The 17,568-nt window shown below is 41.8% G+C and overlaps 2 protein-coding genes across 2 annotated transcripts in view; both read right to left on the bottom strand.

The window, feature by feature from the left end:
- RB195_014141 (uncharacterized protein) overlaps nt 1–15,368 on the bottom strand; it is a gene marked incomplete at both ends in the record, with an annotated part of 42,708 nt that extends 27,340 nt beyond the window's left edge. The window contains 4 exons of the mRNA XM_064204280.1: nt 2,731–2,867; nt 11,591–11,679; nt 11,762–11,817; nt 15,263–15,368. Of these exons, the coding sequence (XP_064060160.1) occupies nt 2,731–2,867; nt 11,591–11,679; nt 11,762–11,817; nt 15,263–15,368 (388 nt within the window). The remainder of the gene's footprint in view (nt 1–2,730; nt 2,868–11,590; nt 11,680–11,761; nt 11,818–15,262) is intronic.
- A 72-nt stretch (nt 15,369–15,440) lies between these two features.
- RB195_014140 (uncharacterized protein) lies at nt 15,441–15,819 on the bottom strand (the record flags this gene model as incomplete). Its single annotated transcript, XM_064204278.1, has 2 exons — nt 15,441–15,536; nt 15,673–15,819. The coding sequence occupies 2 exons, from the start codon at nt 15,817–15,819 to the stop codon at nt 15,441–15,443; spliced, it is 243 nt and encodes an 80-aa protein (XP_064060159.1).
- Nucleotides 15,820–17,568: the final 1,749 nt, after the last annotated feature.

Below are 17,568 nucleotides of genomic sequence, written 5' to 3'. Positions count from 1 at the left end.
TCAATGTATTTGAAATTTTGTGTGTTTCAAAAAAGCGAAGTTGAAAATTAGCCGAGAAACGAATGGCAAATGTAAAATTCAGTAGCTGGCAAAAGCTATGAAATACCAAGCAGCAGGGGAAGTAAGTTTGCTGAAATATTGTTGAAGCGTCTATTTTTGTCCTAAAATCCGTCTAACATTTTTAAATACTGATTGATACAATACGACAAAGAAAAGAGAAGAGTCTGGTGCATAGGTCAAATTACAGAAGAACACTCAAAAAAGCTTAGAAAAATTGACATTTTGTTTCGGCCATGTGAAATGGGACGATGCAGGTTCAACATCCCGCTGAGCCAAATTTTTGCAAGGAGACGGAAACGTGAAACCACTTTTAAAAGATGAAGAATTTAATTGTAAGCAGTTTCTAGCAGTTTAAAAGTGGATTTATTGGAATATAATGACGAAAAAAACCTCCGGTTCTGTGCACATTGTTAGGTCTGAAAGATCGCGAATAACTTCGTGATGAGAGCACCAAAAGAAATATTTGAAGATATTTTCAGAGAAAAAAGGTTTGCGTTACAAAACAGTCATATCGCTATTTTTTCCGGCCTCCTGATTTTTTTGGAAATTAACTGAGACAGAGATAGGAAAATTGACATTTTTTCCTCTTTTTCCAATAAAAAATTTGGGGAAACAGCGAGACCATGAAAATCGAGTGATGCGGCGTCTGATAGAGGAAAACCATCTACCACGTAATCGAAGAAGATCTGCACAGCATTGAACTGGTTGAGTTATGAGACTTTCTTAAAGCTCATTCGGCGCGGCAAATTTTTTTTTTTGGGGAAGTTTTCCCATTCCAGAAAGAAAAGAAAAAAAAGAGGCTGCATTTTAATGTAGAATGTGGAAAAATAGCGATATGATTGTTTTGTAAGGCAAACTTTCTTATCCAAAAAACTACTCAAAATAATTCTTTTGGTTCTCTCATCACGAGGTTATTCGCGATCTTCCAGCTTTAAAAATTTGCACTGAATCTGGACTTTTTTGTCCATTGACTTCCATTAAATCCATTTTTAAACTGCTGAACATTACGTATAACTAGATTCTCCATCTTTTAAAAATGGTTTCACGTTTCTAACTCTTTTGCAAAAATTTGACTCAGCAGGATGTCGAACCTGCGTGATCCTGTTGTCATATTATCAACACGTTGTACATCCAAAAAACAAAATGTTTATGCTTCCATGTTACTGTCCTGCGGCTAGAGCTTAATAAAGTATTTTGTAATGTATGTAATCATTTAATACTATTTTATGTAATATTTTGCAGGGCTAGTGTGGCGCGATCGGTAAGAAGTTCCCATCACGATCGATCAGAGGTTCGAATCCACCATAGTGTCAAACAAGCCCTTCATCCTTCCGCAGTCCATGAATTGGTAACGGACCTGTCAGGAGGGTAAAACACTGACTTGACACATCTGCGAGCCCAAGCAAATCATTGTAGAGGCCAGATGCAAGTTCGTAAACCTCAGACGATTCTGAATTGAAGTGAACGTGGTGGCGAATCCGAAGCGGATTGATTAGCGCCAGATAATTAATCCTTTGTCCTTCAATATTTTGTCATGTATGTAATTATTTAACACTGCGTGATGTTTTGTCCTGGTTGTCATGCTACGCTCCATTTACTATTGTCCTCCGCACTCCTTTACGACTCCTTCCCTTGCAATCCACCTCCCCTTACGACTCCTGTTCACGTCCACGAAGATGATTTCAAACAGAACGTGTCTATCAGAACATATATAGATTTGTTTCCACAATTCATGCTTTGAAATGTAGAGCAAATTTACAAATGTTCATTATTTAATTAATTTATTTTTGGGGTAAATACATGCGGAAACATCCCGTCTCTGCTATGCTAATTATGTTTGAATAAAAAACATTGGAGTGCTTTTCAGAACAAATTGGATATTTTGTGTTTCGAGATTGTTCTTACTTAGAGAGCAATTTTGAAAAGGTTCTCAGAGGTGTTACTAAAGTTTTTAATATTTTGCAGACTCATTTTTCAAGCTCAAGCTCAGAACTACGGTATATGTAGGTGAGCAGTGTATAAATTGTCACTCAGATAGAACTGGCCAATACACTCCTGCTTGTTCCCTCTCCAGTTCTTTTTTCTCCTTCTCTTCCGCTAGAGACTCATTGCCCCGATGCAGATTTGTAGCACCACTTGTTATACCACGAAATCCCGTCATTTCTTAATCCCTAAAGTTTCCAGAAAAGTAATAAAAGTTTAAACTACTCTATAATGTTTAATGAACTAATACTAACAATATATGACTACAAACAGTTGAGGCTGTTCCGGAAAGAAGGAATGTTTAGTAACTGATTAACATTTTTCACAGAAAGTGCAACTTCATCTTCAAAGCGCTGAAGCAACTTATATGCCTCTTTTAGCGTGGGGTTAGACAACTCGAGCGATCTCCAACTACTGGTTAAATCCACGTTAGCAACCGCCCAATCGCGCACGCCTTCCTCATTTGATCCATGTATCGCCATGGGTTTCCACTGCCTTCTCTTTGCCTTCGTTTTTTCTACTTTTTTAAAGTTTGCGCTCATTTTATCGGTCTCCTGCTTGCTTCGGTTGAGTGATACAAGCTGAAATAACTAGTATAAGATACTTTTCCTTGGTAACTGTGGTGTTTCCCGACGGATGAATAAGTGAATATTTTCAACAGATCTAAACTATCTACGACTTTGTTACCTGTCTCTCGTCCAAAAGAGAACTGGCTGAGATAGAAGGGATTAAGATTTCGCATCGGCAGCGGTGAGCGCATGAAAGCTTCGCGATCATTGCTCAGATAGCAGTACGATCGTGCTCGTCCCCTCATTGTGTTTCTTCTGCAATAAAGATACATCTCATTATAGCAGGGATAGAAATGATGGAATTACCATGACGATCGAAAATTAGTAGCAACAACTAAATTTTTTCACAATCATATTCAAGAATCAATAATAATCAGCGACGAAAAAAAAATGCGAAGCCGACCAATAAAATGAAGGAGAATGAGGGTCTCTACAGAGTAACAGTGGTACCCTTCGTTCTAGTTCTGTCGTTCAAACCAGAGAAGAACATAATGTACAGAAAACATCCGGTTCCCGTAGGAGAGTAGCAGTAAGAGGAAAACACATATCAGGATACAAAAGGGAAAACACGGATTCACCTTAAAACCTATGCTTCCCTTCGCAGAACATAAACCTCACAAATAATGCGAGAAGTGCAGTTATATTCATATTCTCGTTCCAACTATTTCCTAACTTGATTCAAACGATGGGAAAAAATAAAAAAGCAAAGTAAAAAAATGCATTGCATAAAGAGCATTGAAAGAAGCAAGAAAAACTCGAAATATAACAGAAAGAGATACCAAAAAAAACAAAATAGATGAGGAAAGCAACATGATGCATTGAAAACTGACTGATCGGTGAAAAGAAGTCATGGAGAACGAGGAGGTTCTGCCTTTGATTGATTTGTTGTGTGTTCTTTTGTTCAGAAAGTGGAAAAATCCTCAATCCACCTTCCATCCAATTGGTTAAGCGATATGTGATCTGTCTTTAAAGACAACCTTGAAACCTTGCTTGGAAGTACTCAAAAAAGAAGTTCACTTTTAGCTTGGTCTTTGAGTACTTTCAAGGAGTAGTACGGTACTTTCAGGCGCTAATCCCTCCCTATCCACTATACCTGTGTCAGCCAGCCTCAGCGGAATCACGGTCTCTAATAAATCTGGACAACATATCGCTCCAAAAATGCTCTTTTTCAATACTTAGCACTTTAATTAAGCGAGAAGGCAAAATCCAATAAGATCGGTAAATTTTGCTATCACTTTTCTATATTATGAGCATTTTTGAGTTTGAAAAAGTGCTCATAACTTATTCCTCAACCCAACACATTCAAATAAATGAATGCTCGAAACATTTTTCCGAGTTTCAGAAATGTTTCGTAATTTTTGAAATTTATATTATAGCATCACATCAACGCGAAAGCCTGTGCGTGAAAAAATTCAACTGAAGCGCCCAAAGAGAGCAGAGATCAAACGATGCAAAACATTATGGAACTTTATGGAACAGGCAGCTGAGAAAAAATGTTTGGTCTGGCTATCTGCAAAAAACAGCAAGCAGCGGTTGAATGAAGCTCTAGAAACCTTTAACCCTACTCCAAAATTTCATCTGTCAATAGTTCATAAAACACGAATCGCAACTTTGATGACGTCGTCGGAAGTAGTTAGCAGGTATGAAAGCAGCCGCAAATCCCAATTATTGTGGACCCCGTGGGTATCCGAATGTAATGCTTTAGGAAGAAATTTGGCGTTTCCGTAAACGACTGCAGAAGAGCAAAGCTGAGAATTAGCAGCTAAACTGAGTCACGAACGAAAGTGACTCCTAACTTGAATACGTAGTGAAACCGAAGGGTTAAAGATCTTTAACTAGGGTAGACAAATAGGTCGTGGACATTTTTCCAAAGTGAAAATTACCCATAGATATAGAAGATATTCCCAAAATGTCATATGTATATGTATACATCCTTTACAAAAAAGAATTTCTAACTTTAGAGACGAAACGGCCACTGGAAGTGATGTTGGCGCCCTGTACAGAGAAGGAGCAATGCTTGAAAATAGCCCCGTTTCTTTCTGCGCTTCAAAATATGGATTTCTGACTTTGAAAACGCATCACAAGCAGGTCGGCCGCATCGCGGGCTGAGAGTAAATTCCTTTTTTCATTCTTCCGGAGAAAACCTATTGCGAATTGATCAGAAGGCATACTCTCCACTGTTATTCTTCTCAAAGTTTCCAACAAGATTTTGTTACTTAGAAAGAACGCTGGGAAGAGACTGGCGTGACAAAATTCATCAACTGAAAAAAGATGTTACCGAGTGTAGTAATACATAATGAATAATACATACATAATACATACATAATACATACTGCATAATGTCATGAAGTTCATTCGTCTGCATGAAAATTTTCTAGAATAAGCTTGAAATGTAAAGTTCGCATACATGTATATATAGCTGTTTCAGTTTTAAACACTAGTACTGTAAAGTTTGTCTAATTCTAGATGTAGTTCTGAACCAATTGAAGTCACATCTAAGCTATCGCCCGAGGCCTAAGACAAGGCTATGACAGATCAGCTTTGTGTCATCGAGAAAAAAATCCACAGAAATTTTTCGATCGCTGAAGATGTTAGCAGCTTAAAAACGCTATGAAACTCACGGAAAAAAGTTTTAAAAAATGCTCTAAACGACAAATCGTTTAAAGGAGTAGGGAGATGTTCACATCTGTGCAGCGAACAAGAGAATCAACGACTTTTCCCAACACCATGTGAATGGGAATTAATCTTACCTTCGAATAATAGAGAAAGAAAACAAACGCAAATGCAAATTTTTATAAAACATAAATTTGAAACCATTATTTTATTTTGTACAGATATGGGAAGAATTTAGTTTTTTCTTTCGTTCCTCAACCCAATACTTTGCCTATCAAATACGGAAACTAATTTCCAGAAAATTGTAAAAACGTAGGCGATGCTCTAGTTTTGTTTTGTTTTAATCGTTAAATTTGAAACAAAAAAAAAGTTGAGGAAAAATGAGAGAAGAAGAAAAGAAACCCAAATTTTTACAGAATGTATGTAGCTGTAAATTTATATTTGTGTTGTTGAAAGATATTTGAAATAGAAACGAGTAGAAAACTGACTATGCAATCGTCCATCCCTACCAATGACTGCTTTTGATTTCCCCCGTTTGAAAAACCTTTCGTGAGCGATTGTGCCTTTCCATCAAATAAGAACAACATTGTTCCGCCGACAAAGTGCACATTTCTGCACGCAACCATGGGAAAGTCAATTGCGTTCTTAACATGTTACATTAAGAACCCTTTCAGAAGCTGCCGTCAAGCGGGCATTTGAGGGCGCAAAAAAGAGGAGGAAAGAGGAATAAACGAGGGAAAAAACAAAAAACACCATGCAAACATTGTATTATGGACTCTCAGTGCTGCGTCGTCGTAATAACAGCTTATGGATTTTCTCGAATACACCTCTGGCACACATTTTTAAAATCCAAACTCTCTCACATTGAAAACAGATCCCAGACTTCACTACCTCCAGGAGGAACATAAGCACTGAATTGTATTACAATTCATTCCTTTTGAAAAGCGAAGTATTACTGGCGTCCGATCGAGGAAAACGACGAACAACGACACTCAGGATGATCAAGGTAATTCTCACTCTCAGTGTGGTTTTCAAGTGACGTCCAACCGACATCCTTAACCTTAAATACCCCAATATAACCCTACGCGTTTTCCGGCAATCCTCTCGCATTGTGTGATGCAAAAGTCCTACATGCTCATAGATATGCAGTCATGGTTTTTCCGGCAAGCAAACGAACTTCGTAGTTTGGATCTACTTCATAAGAATAAAAGAATTTCGACAAAACCATAGTTAGCATGACAGCCTATTTTTTGGCTTTGACAGTTCGACAGCAATATCTGCTGTCAGAGTCAGTCGAATAAAGTGAGTTCATGCATTGAAAATTGCAGTGAAACCGGCAACATCGCCTTTTATCACTCAGAAGCGAAGGCGGTAAGTGGCGGAAGAGGGGTTTGCTGTACTTATTGCAGTCACGCACAGCGTTTGCAAACGTAGCAGTCTTGTTATACGATTCCTAATAAGATTTACAAGAAGTAACGAAGATTTTTCCAAAGCGGCGAATGGCACGAGATCCTCTCAAGGACTCTTTCCGAGCGTGGTTCACTGCTCAAGATGGTGTCTTTATATTTGAAGGCGTTATATATTTACAGAATATGCTTCATCTAAAGGATCGTCCAAGGGTCCTCCAGGTCGTTGCAGAGTTTTTTCGGCCGTCTTCTCTGTATTACTGTACGACTCTGGTACAATAGTTCAATTCCCACTTCTCCAGCCTCATTAGTCAGAAAAAAGTGGTAAAAGGTACATAACGTGAGCATCGTGGTGCAAAAAGCTTCTGCTTGCAGATTCTGCCATATTGCTGATGATTAGAAGAGGAACAATTGAGAAAACAGTGCCGTGCTAACTTTCGAAGGTAAAAAAAAAGAGATTAAAAAAGAGATTCTTCACCGGAGATAACATCAAAACCAAGACGAACTTAAGGATGAATGAAATGAGGACGTCAGCATTTTCGAAGTCTGAAGTGCAAAAAAAAAGCTGAGTGAATGAGGTACTTCATAAAGATCCGGAAGGAGGAGTTTAAGAGGAGGGAAACACTAACAGTAGAGCAATAATCGTGGAAACTAAACCCGTAATTGTCTAGTCGGCGCTGATTAGGCTAGTGGTGATTGGAAAACAGCGTGAATTTGTAACAACATGTACGATTCGATATGACGCCAAGCACACCTCGTTTCTGCGGAATAATGAGTCGTATGAAGCGCAAAAAAAGGATACATTTCATGAAAGTCGTTAAAAATCGAATTTGAATTGAATGGTTTAAAAAAAGTTGTGAGACTGCAAAAATTATGTATTAAAAACGAGATTTTGTGCTTTCGTTGCAAAAATACTGCATGCACAATTGTTAATCAAGGAGTTACAAAATGCTAAGTTCATTTTGGTTGCGGTGCCTCTCTTGGAATGGAAACGAAATAATCGTATCCGCGAAACGGTTTATAATCAGACATTGTTCAGCAAATTGCGGAGAGAAGTGATTAAAACACATGTGCAAAAATATTTGTGGATTATTGACGCTCCTCCCGAACCAAGGAAATCACCTTCTTTTGTTCTCTATTCACCATTTTCTTCTATGCATAATTGGATAAATATAAACAAAGAATGTCTAGTTTATACTCAGCTAACAAATAAGTAAACATACACCTTTGATCTGACGAAGAATGGGGTTCCAAAGCCGGAAAGCACAGAAACCCGCAGTAGTGAAATACTCATGGCCTTGAGCATCAGTCGTACCACATCCAGTGCAAAAAGAAAAACGCGTGGAAATTTCTCTATATGACAAAGTAAGAAGGATAAAGTATGTTAGTCAATCCTTTAGAGATGCTCCTACACGCTCGACTTCAGGCTAGGATCGTGTGATGCTCATGAATGCGTGTGCAGCGTATAAAGCGACTTGCGGAAGCGAGTCCATCTATCGAGTTTTTCTTGTCCCCCAGAGAAGCCTGGTGTCAGTCTGTTGACCCGATAAGACGAAAGAAAGCTAGGTTTTCTCCCGACGCTTTCGAATACAGTAGCAGCAGAAGCTCCAGCCGGAACAGCGCTTAATATAGAATAGATGGGAAGGTGCGCCACACTTTCCCTTGTGTTCCGTATTGAATGTTACCAAAGAGCTCCCCCTCCAACTACCAGAAGATCTGTAGATCTCCGAGGGTTCGTGAACCCTTCAGCTCGTGCACTCACCAGCATATTTTTATGGAGCTGTTTTAGAGCTAACGCTTATGTTCAAAAGTTGCGCATTCTTGAAAATCAAAATCTTTACAGAAGCCGCAACCCGCGAACACTAGAGTGTTTCCAAGTCGACTATTGAAAGGTACACGAACAAACTTTCCAACCGTTCAGGAATGCCTGACGAGAACGGTCGCTGCTTCGATAAAGCAGTCTTCTGACCCTGACTTGCATATTTCTTTTCTTACTGAATTTCGTTATCTTTAAATGCATTACATGTACATTACTAAAGTATTCGAAACCTAAAACCCGCTTAATAACAATTGCTTTCCATTTCTTTTCAGAGAAATCGTCGCATTTCCGTAGCAATCAAACGGTCATAAACGATTGAGTTGTAGTCTACTCGGATCTTCCAGTGAATTTGCAGCGACATTCAATTGTGGATTTCAGCGAAGTGGAGGAGTACGGCAAGGACGGAGAACGCCGAAAGCTGACATATTCTATGAGCATGAAAATATACAAACATGAAAATTGCTGGCAATCAGGAATAGTACGTGGAGGGAATAAAGTGGTCAAACTCTGAGTGAAATTAAGCGTGAAAATGGCGCATGGGCGCTTTCGCACTATTCCAGTAGAATAATTGAGTTTTCACAAATTTCCTTTTCCAACTGTAAAATTACCCAGGCGAATGCCATACATATCTACTCCGAAAATATTCAAGAAGGAGTATGACTCAATCTGAACTTGAAAGAGAACGAATGTTTTTTCTAAGGACGTAGAGATGTAACACAACGTCAACAAGAATATAGAAGATAGAAAATAGAAATAAAAGGATAAAGGATAAAGTTTCTGGCGTTAGTCAATCCGCTTGGGATGCGCCCCCACGTATGTACATTTCAATTCAGAATCGTTTGAGGTTTACGAACGTGTAACTGGCCTATACAATAACGCGGTGGCTAGCCGATGTGCCATGTCAGTGTTTTTATCCTCCCGGACCAATCTATCGACCTCGGAGGGATGAAAGGCTTGGTGAGCACTAGGGCGGTTTCGAACCTTCAACCAATCGTGCAGGAAGCGAATTCTCTAACCGATACACTACACTCGCCTTGGTAGCCCTATACAATAGAAATATCGGATTTTCATCAGATATATGCTACATGGAAGAGGAATCTGTGAAAACTCAGATAGCAATTATTGCTATTAGTAGCACTTTAAATTTAATGAAAAAAAATTCCGAAAGGAGACTGGAACGAGACCCAGGACGTCGGGAATACGTAGGTCACCTAACACAAAATTTTGATGACGGCGATGACTGCGATGATGACTCCTGCGTTTTCCACAAACGTGGCTCTTGGTTCTACGTAGGAAGCCAGTATCGAGTGATGCTTTAAGGACGTAAATTTGCCGTGAGCGTTCGTGGTGAATCCGCTACTCTTAGCATTAGGTCCACTTTTCCGAGTTCGTTCTGTGACCTCTCGAAAGAATTTCTGCCGTAGAGATAGTGATTTCTGCTCCAAGTGAATCTGCAGTAATCGTGCTTTTTAACCTGGTGAATCCTTTCTTCGGAAATATGTTCATTTTATTTTATCACATCCTTTACCTAGTGATTTTCTTGCTACGTCGGAATACCTTAAAGGCTTCACCCCACGAATCTGAGGCGGTACGGATTTCAGGTGGAGTATTCGTATACGGGATCGTAGATTATGGAGAGGTGGGTGATTCCGTCCCTTCTTCCTAACTGCCGTAAAAAACGGCCCGGAAGATACGGCTTCAGGCGTTCTGGCGCACCATTTTCTACAGGGATTTCGACTGGAGCGCGCCAGCCTTGTGCGGCGCCGCATCTTCCGGGTCGTTTTTTTACGGCAATTAGGAAGAAATGGACGGAATCACTCCCCTCTCCATAGTCTCCCATTCCGTATACGAATACTCCACTTGAAATCCGTATCACCTCAGATTCGTGGGGTGATGCCTTTAAGAGAGATAGAGGGTGTTGGAGTGCGCCTACACCTAGGACACTGCCTTAATCAGTTATGGCATCCGATTGGGCTGTGAATAATCTGAACAAGCACCAGGAAGCAAACTCTGGATATCTGAGATAACCGGAACACAAGTGTGCCGCTATTAGGACTCTAATCTTTGCCTTGAATCTCCAAATCTTTGCCCAATCACTGGCTTACACTATGAGTCTCGCTTTTTATCTCCGAAAAGAGCTTTTCTGCCATCAACGTACCGTTAAAAATTACAAAATAAAACGAGGTGTTTTTAATCTAAGGAGCGGGTGTAGTGTAGCGGTTAGAGGTTCCGCTTCCTGCACGATCGATCTTTCATCCCTCCGGGGTCGATAAATTGGTAGCAGACTTCTCTGGGAGGATAAAAACACCGACTTGACACATCGGCTAGCCACCGCAAGTCATTGTATAGGCCAGTTACACGTTCGTAAACCTCAACCGATTCTGAATGGAGGTGAAGGTGGGGGCGCATCCCAAGCGGGTTGACTAATGTCAGAAACTTTATCCTTTGTCCTTTATTTCTAATCTTATGACTTCTTTCTCCAAAAAGCAAGCAACGGGTATTTACGTAATCACTTGTCGAAAGATTTCGCGATACACGAACAGTTTGAAACTGCTATGGTAGGGTGAAAACGGAGAAAAATTTGGCGCAGTTCGGTGAACGGCTGTGCTTGAAACGGCGCGGTCAAGAAGGTGGAGATCGAGGTGGATCACACACGATATAGAGGTACATACATAGCGAAGAACTTCCTATAATCATCAGAGTGCGTCGCTTTAGAACAAGTTGACTTATGGGTTAAGGGTCGCCACCACGACTACTTTAAGATATATCTTGAGTTATTGCTTTTGACTTCGAAAAATTGAGGGGCTTAAAAAGCGTAAGCATTGCTTAGGTACGGTAGTTAGAGAAATTATGCGGAAAATGGTGTTTTCGCAGTAATGTTCGCAGGAATGTCGCGTGCGACTCAACATTGCTTTTCCGCCTCACGTCATCTACAAAATACAATTGCATCTGAACTCTGTACAACTAGGGGGGGATGAGAAGTCAGGATATCGGGCGTAGGGAATTATTCAGAAAGTGATGTGAGCGTGCACACACGATTTCTCGGCGTGACGAAAGTTAACTGAAAATCAATACAGACTGTTCAGCTAATTTTGTAACTGTATGAATAGAATTCAAGATGACTCCGCAGAAAAAAAAACCTGTGTAGTCGGCCTTGTAACCAGATATGGGAGCTCGTTTGAGCTTGAATAAACACAACACGTTGGTGGGCAATAAGAGTGGCAAACAACTGTAAAAAACACTAGTGAGACGAAAAAAAACGTGAATGACGAGTACTCCTTTGTCACCAAATAATGAGCGCGTACACGTACGTAAGTTATGACCGAACTTCTGGAAACTTCACTAGAACAAAAACAAACTTTCGAAACTGGAAGACAAGAATTTTAGAACAATCTCGTCGAACACAAAAAAATCTCAGACTTTTCCCAAGATTTTGCCAAAATAGTAAAAAAAAAATCCGAATTAGCATATTATGCTACGCATTCTCTTGTCACTACGCTTTCAGTTTAACTGATAGAGGCGCTGGATTGAAGCAAAGAAGTTCTCCTTCAACTGACGTAAACATGTTTAGCGTGGTAGCAATGGTAGAAATTCTATCGGTGTGACCAGACAAGGGAGATGAAAGGGAGCCTTGAAAGAGAGAACTACATTCAAAAAATCACAGTGAAAATCAGTGTGAAAATTAGAAATTAAATAGAATAGTGTCATATTATTTTTGCACGTTTTGTTTATTCTCGACTACTTCTTGAAGAAGAAAACCCATAAAATACCCGTCTCATGCAGACAACCGTTGTATACATCGAAGCAGCTAGAAAGTGGCCAAGAATAGATGTCAACGTTCACACAGCGTACGTCTGGAGTCATGCGATCACTGTGACTGAACTTAGGAACTATCAGAAGTCTCATTATTGTTATATACAAGATTTCGAAAAAGGTTACTCTGGAGCCACCTCGTCGCCTGCCGAGACTGCCTTGTGACGCTTTTTGCGACAACGTCATGGCAGAAATGTCGCAGAACTGACTACACGAATCGAAGAACAAGCAGTTTGATTTGAACCTCAACCAGGTCCACTTTATTGTTCGAATTGAAAACTGGAGTACGAAAATGAAATGACCAGTCCTTCCACTTCACTATAGATGAAATCATGCGAATAACAGCTAGACGGCTGTGATCGAGAACCGATTACGCCGATGATCCGCCAATATTCGCTTCAAGCAGCGGGAACACATAGTCAAGCTCGCATCATAACTAGATTCAGCATGCAAGAGGCTACCTTCCGTCATGACTCGTGCAAGCAGGTGTGAATCTCCTTGAAACCTCGTACAGGAATCCGGGTAAAATAAAACCGATTGAACACGTAACTTGTTTTGCCGTATGCTGAAAAAAGAACGCAGCCACAAAGAGGATTTTCAGCTAAGATGCGCTGAGGGCGCCCAGCTCCTTCACACAGGCGTATGCGTTCGAAACGCATTGTCAATGTGGTCACGTTGCGTTCGTCTACCCATCTGCTATTTCCCCTACCATGATGCACAGGTCGGAGCCTTGGACATCTTATACGGTGAAACTACTGCACATTAAGATACTTTTTAGACGGCCGCTCTTAGTTCAGGATAGTCCGTAATGAAGAAGGCGGACGTGGACGTGGTGCGACAACTGATTATACTTGCAAAAACACAACATCCATCCTCGTTGTCCAAGACAGAACCGTCTCATGCTTATTTGGCCAGATTATTAGGAGATAAAGAGACCGCCTTGTTAAGCATGTTTTGAAGATTTTTTCGAATACAAACTGAAAAGGAGTGAGAGTTGAAGAATTAGACCGAGGTTGTGAAGGAACATCCGAGGGCATTCGGCGACTTCAATGGTTAGTTCAGAAAAACGCTAAATCTCACCAAAAATAGACGACTACGACGAATGGATAGAAAGTCAATTTATAAGACCATCAAGATCATCACGTTATCTTCAGAAGTGTGTTGTGTAGTGTATGTCTGAACCTATCACACTACACAATCGTTTACTAACACACATAATGTTTAAATCTGTATCGAAATTTTGGTAGAAAAAAGAAAGAAAAAGAGAAACTGACCGCAAGATTATGCTGTCGTTTAGATTTTCGGTCACATGATGTCACGTTTCAGCGGTTAGAGGAAACTTGGACAAGAACGGTGATTTGCATTACATAAGAGCAGAGTTGTTTTCTCCATTTAGGCAGACGTCAGCACACGTGGACAAGATAGCGCGCAAGTTGTGAAGATTTCTGTTTTAATAGGAAGCTAGTGGGCAATGCCGTAAAATTTATTCTAGCCAACGAATCACGAGTATTCGGCAACATTCTTAAAGTAATCGGCATGTACTATCAAATTAGAGTGTGTGTGTGTGTGTGTGTGTGTGTGTGTGTGTGTGTGTGTGTGTGTGTGTGTGTGTGTGTGTGTGTGTGTGTGTGTGTGTGTGTGTGTGTGTGTGTGTGTGTGTGTGTGTGTGTGTGTGTGTGTGTGTGTGTGTGTGTGTGTGTGTGTGTGTGTGTGTGTGTGTGTGTGTGTGTGTGTGTGTGTGTGTGTGTGTGTGTGTGTGTGTGTGTGTGTGTGTGTGTGTGTGTGTGTGTGTGTGTGTGTGTGTGTGTGTGTGTGTGTGTGTGTGTGTGTGTGTGTGTGTGTGTGTGTGTGTGTGTGTGTGTGTGTGTGTGTGTGTGTGTGTGTGTGTGTGTGTGTGTGTGTGTGTGTGTGTGTGTGTGTGTGTGTGTGTGTGTGTGTGTGTGTGTGTGTGTGTGTGTGTGTGTGTGTGTGTGTGTGTGTGTGTGTGTGTGTGTGTGTGTGTGTGTGTGTGTGTGTGTGTGTGTGTGTGTGTGTGTGTGTGTGTGTGTGTGTGTGTGTGTGTGTGTGTGTGTGTGTGTGTGTGTGTGTGTGTGTGTGTGTGTGTGTGTGTGTGTGTGTGTGTGTGTGTGTGTGTGTGTGTGTGTGTGTGTGTGTGTGTGTGTGTGTGTGTGTGTGTGTGTGTGTGTGTGTGTGTGTGTGTGTGTGTGTGTGTGTGTGTGTGTGTGTGTGTGTGTGTGTGTGTGTGTGTGTGTGTGTGTGTGTGTGTGTGTGTGTGTGTGTGTGTGTGTGTGTGTGTGTGTGTGTGTGTGTGTGTGTGTGTGTGTGTGTGTGTGTGTGTGTGTGTGTGTGTGTGTGTGTGTCAAATCCCAAAAACAACAAAAAAGAATAAAGTGTTTGGCGTTGATCAATCCGCTTAGGATGCGCCCCCACGTTCATTTCAATTCAGAATCGTTTGAGGTTCACGAACGTGTAACTGGCCTATACAACGACTTGCGGTGGCTGGGCGATGTGTCAAGTCAGTGTTTTTATCTTTCCAGACAACTCTGGTATCAATTTATCGACCCCGGAGGGATGAAAGGCTTGGTGAGCACTAGGGCGGATTTCAACCTCCTATCGATCGTGCAGGAAGAGGAACCTCTAACCGCTACACTACATCCGTTGGCGTTGTGGAGCGGTAAAACGGGGTGCAACTATCCAACGGCGTCAGATTCGTGCGCCGGCCTAAGATAGCTATAAAATGGGACGTTCCGACTGGTAGCACATAAAAGCAAACAGATTCATTGTCCACGTATTTGCACATAAGTCTGTTGTAGTTGGATGCCAATAACACAGTTGCACTGATGAAGTCTAACATCATCCGATTGGCAAGTCAGCACCGAAAATTGTGACCACGAATTTTTTGGTTGTGACGGCTCCAACACTTGAAACACATGGTTGGTAGCCTTACTTGACTTACTTTACTTAATGGGGTGGTTGATGTTATCGATTAATGCGATTACCATCGCAACTTCTTCGAGGTGCGTCTTTCTCAAACATAGCTCTGCCCAACCTTCTCGACCTTCTGCGAAAGCTTACACGGAGTCGATCCATTCGTCGCAATTCCATATCCTGCGAAACCTTACGTCTCGTTTGAACTGCCTATCCATGCCGAATATCCTCAAGTCCTTTTTCAGTATCTCAGTCCAGAACTTCCGCTTTCGACCAGGTGGCCTCTGCCAGCTTGAATCCGACTGATCCAACAAAACTCGTTGAAGAAGGCGAGCTGCTTGTCTCCTTAAATATGACCAAAGAAGGGAAGACGATTTTCCGTAGCCAATTTCGACTGCAGTGTTAGATGTTCATAATTTCCACATGTCATCCGCCGGTGCACCACATCGACTTCCGCGTAAAGCTCCTCATTGTGGCATACCTTCGGCCAAAAGTAGAAAAGCAGCCGTCTAAGCAGCTTCCTTCTCATGCGTTCAAGCCTCTCCATCAACGTAGACGGTGCTGCACAAGTCTCCAATCCATACATCATGATAGGGCGAATTGCGGACAGGTAGACTCGCAGCTTCATTTTGTTGGTCAACTACAGGCGTTTCGTTATGGGCTCGAATGCGCGAACGGCCTTAGCTGAATATCTTTCCTGTAGCTGCCATTGTTCTTCAGCATGCAGCCCAGGTAACAGAACTCATTGTTGAGTTCTCCCGTTCGAAGTGCCGAAGAGACCTACATCTGCTTGCATTTATCAGGGCGTAGACGTCATTCGTAGGCTGCAGCCGACCTCGATACAAAGTTGTCAACATGTTGAAGTGTCGCAGTGCTTTCCGCGAATGTAACAACATCGTCGGCGTACTCGAGATTGGTCGGAAGGGGCGTACTAGTAGTGCTAGGATGATTCCTGCAAGGTCCTGATCTACTGTTCATGTATGTCATCAAATAAGCGAACAAATTTTCCTGGTTCTGCATCGGCAGGAAGCACGTGGAGAAACGGGTCCATGAGGAGGGTTAAAAGCAAGAGAGAAAGTCGAAAATGGCTGACTGCATTGGCTTCGAATACCGCTACCACATTTCGATTAATCGCCTGAGCGAGAACACTTGCTCAGTCGAAGATCGGCCAGGACTAAAGCTGGCATGCTCCTAGCGCGTTGTTTCTTCGCGGTTTTTGATAAGCCGGTCCAGGACGATTCACTCATAGACCTTGTATATAACACACTGCAATGAGATTGCTCGATAATTTGATTTGATTGGCTTTCGCGTTAATCCCGTCGTCTCCACCAGATTTTCCATTTTTCATTTTTTGGATACAAACCGGAACCTCCGACTCCGTCGGTGACTCCTTGCTGACAGCGCAATTCGTATAATAGCTGGACGTGCTCGAGCTCTGAAGCTGATAGCGCTTGCCTGTTTGTGAGCTCACCAAATTGGTAGGGTTGCTCACAAGCAGTGATTCTATTAGCAGTGTTGAGGACTGCAGAACATCTTTTCATTTTGATGTAGTGCTGTCTTAGTAAAGCATAAGCTTTGGGTGCTCGTCCTCCCATGTCTTTTCGAACACCTTAGCACTCGATATCGCACTGGTTGTTGCGGGTGACGACGTAGCTTCCTTCTTCCTGGTAGAAATCTCCAGTGCGGCGGGCACAAACAGAATTATGTATGGATCCTGTCTATGCAAGTACAAAAGCCAACTTTTTACTAGGCTCTAAAACCGAGAGCGTTTCTTTTGCCGCATCCTGGATGCACTTTGTGGAAGAGTCCACATCTTGGATACATTTTGTATATATCTTATATCGCATTTGCGTCCGATAATGACTACCTGCTGGGTGGGTATACTAGGCATAAACGCATCGCTTTCATAGAAGAAAGCGAAAGCGTCTTCGATGTTCTCTTCAGCTGTCCCCGTAGGTCCGTGGGCACTTAAGATCCAGGGCTTGCATCCATTGTGATACCGCAGTCGTAAAAAGGCACATCTTGAGGAACCAAATTCCTCCACTACATTCTTGTAGTCGCTCCTCACAGCTATCGTGCAGACTCCAACCTTCTTTTCATCCACATCGCCACAATAGAAGGTGCAATCTCGGACACTGATGACAGGCCGGTCTCTGATACGCGTCTAATGCAGTGCAGCAAACACAAAGATGTCCCAGAAGAGTGCACAAGGTGACTTGCTGGAGTTGCAACAATGCACGACAGTTCATCGTGACGAAACGGATAATTGTTGCCAAAGATCCCACGCTCTCTCCAAGCAGATGACCTTTCAGATTGTTACCTTTGGCGATGGCCTAGGCGACAGCAGCTTTTCGCAATATATGAGAATCGCCGGTGG

Source organism: Necator americanus, chromosome V (genome assembly GCF_031761385.1).
Source record: "Necator americanus strain Aroian chromosome V, whole genome shotgun sequence".
NCBI lineage: Eukaryota > Metazoa > Nematoda > Chromadorea > Rhabditida > Ancylostomatidae > Necator > Necator americanus.
Note: the sequence above shows the minus strand (reverse complement) of the source record. Positions and strands in the feature narration are given on the sequence as shown.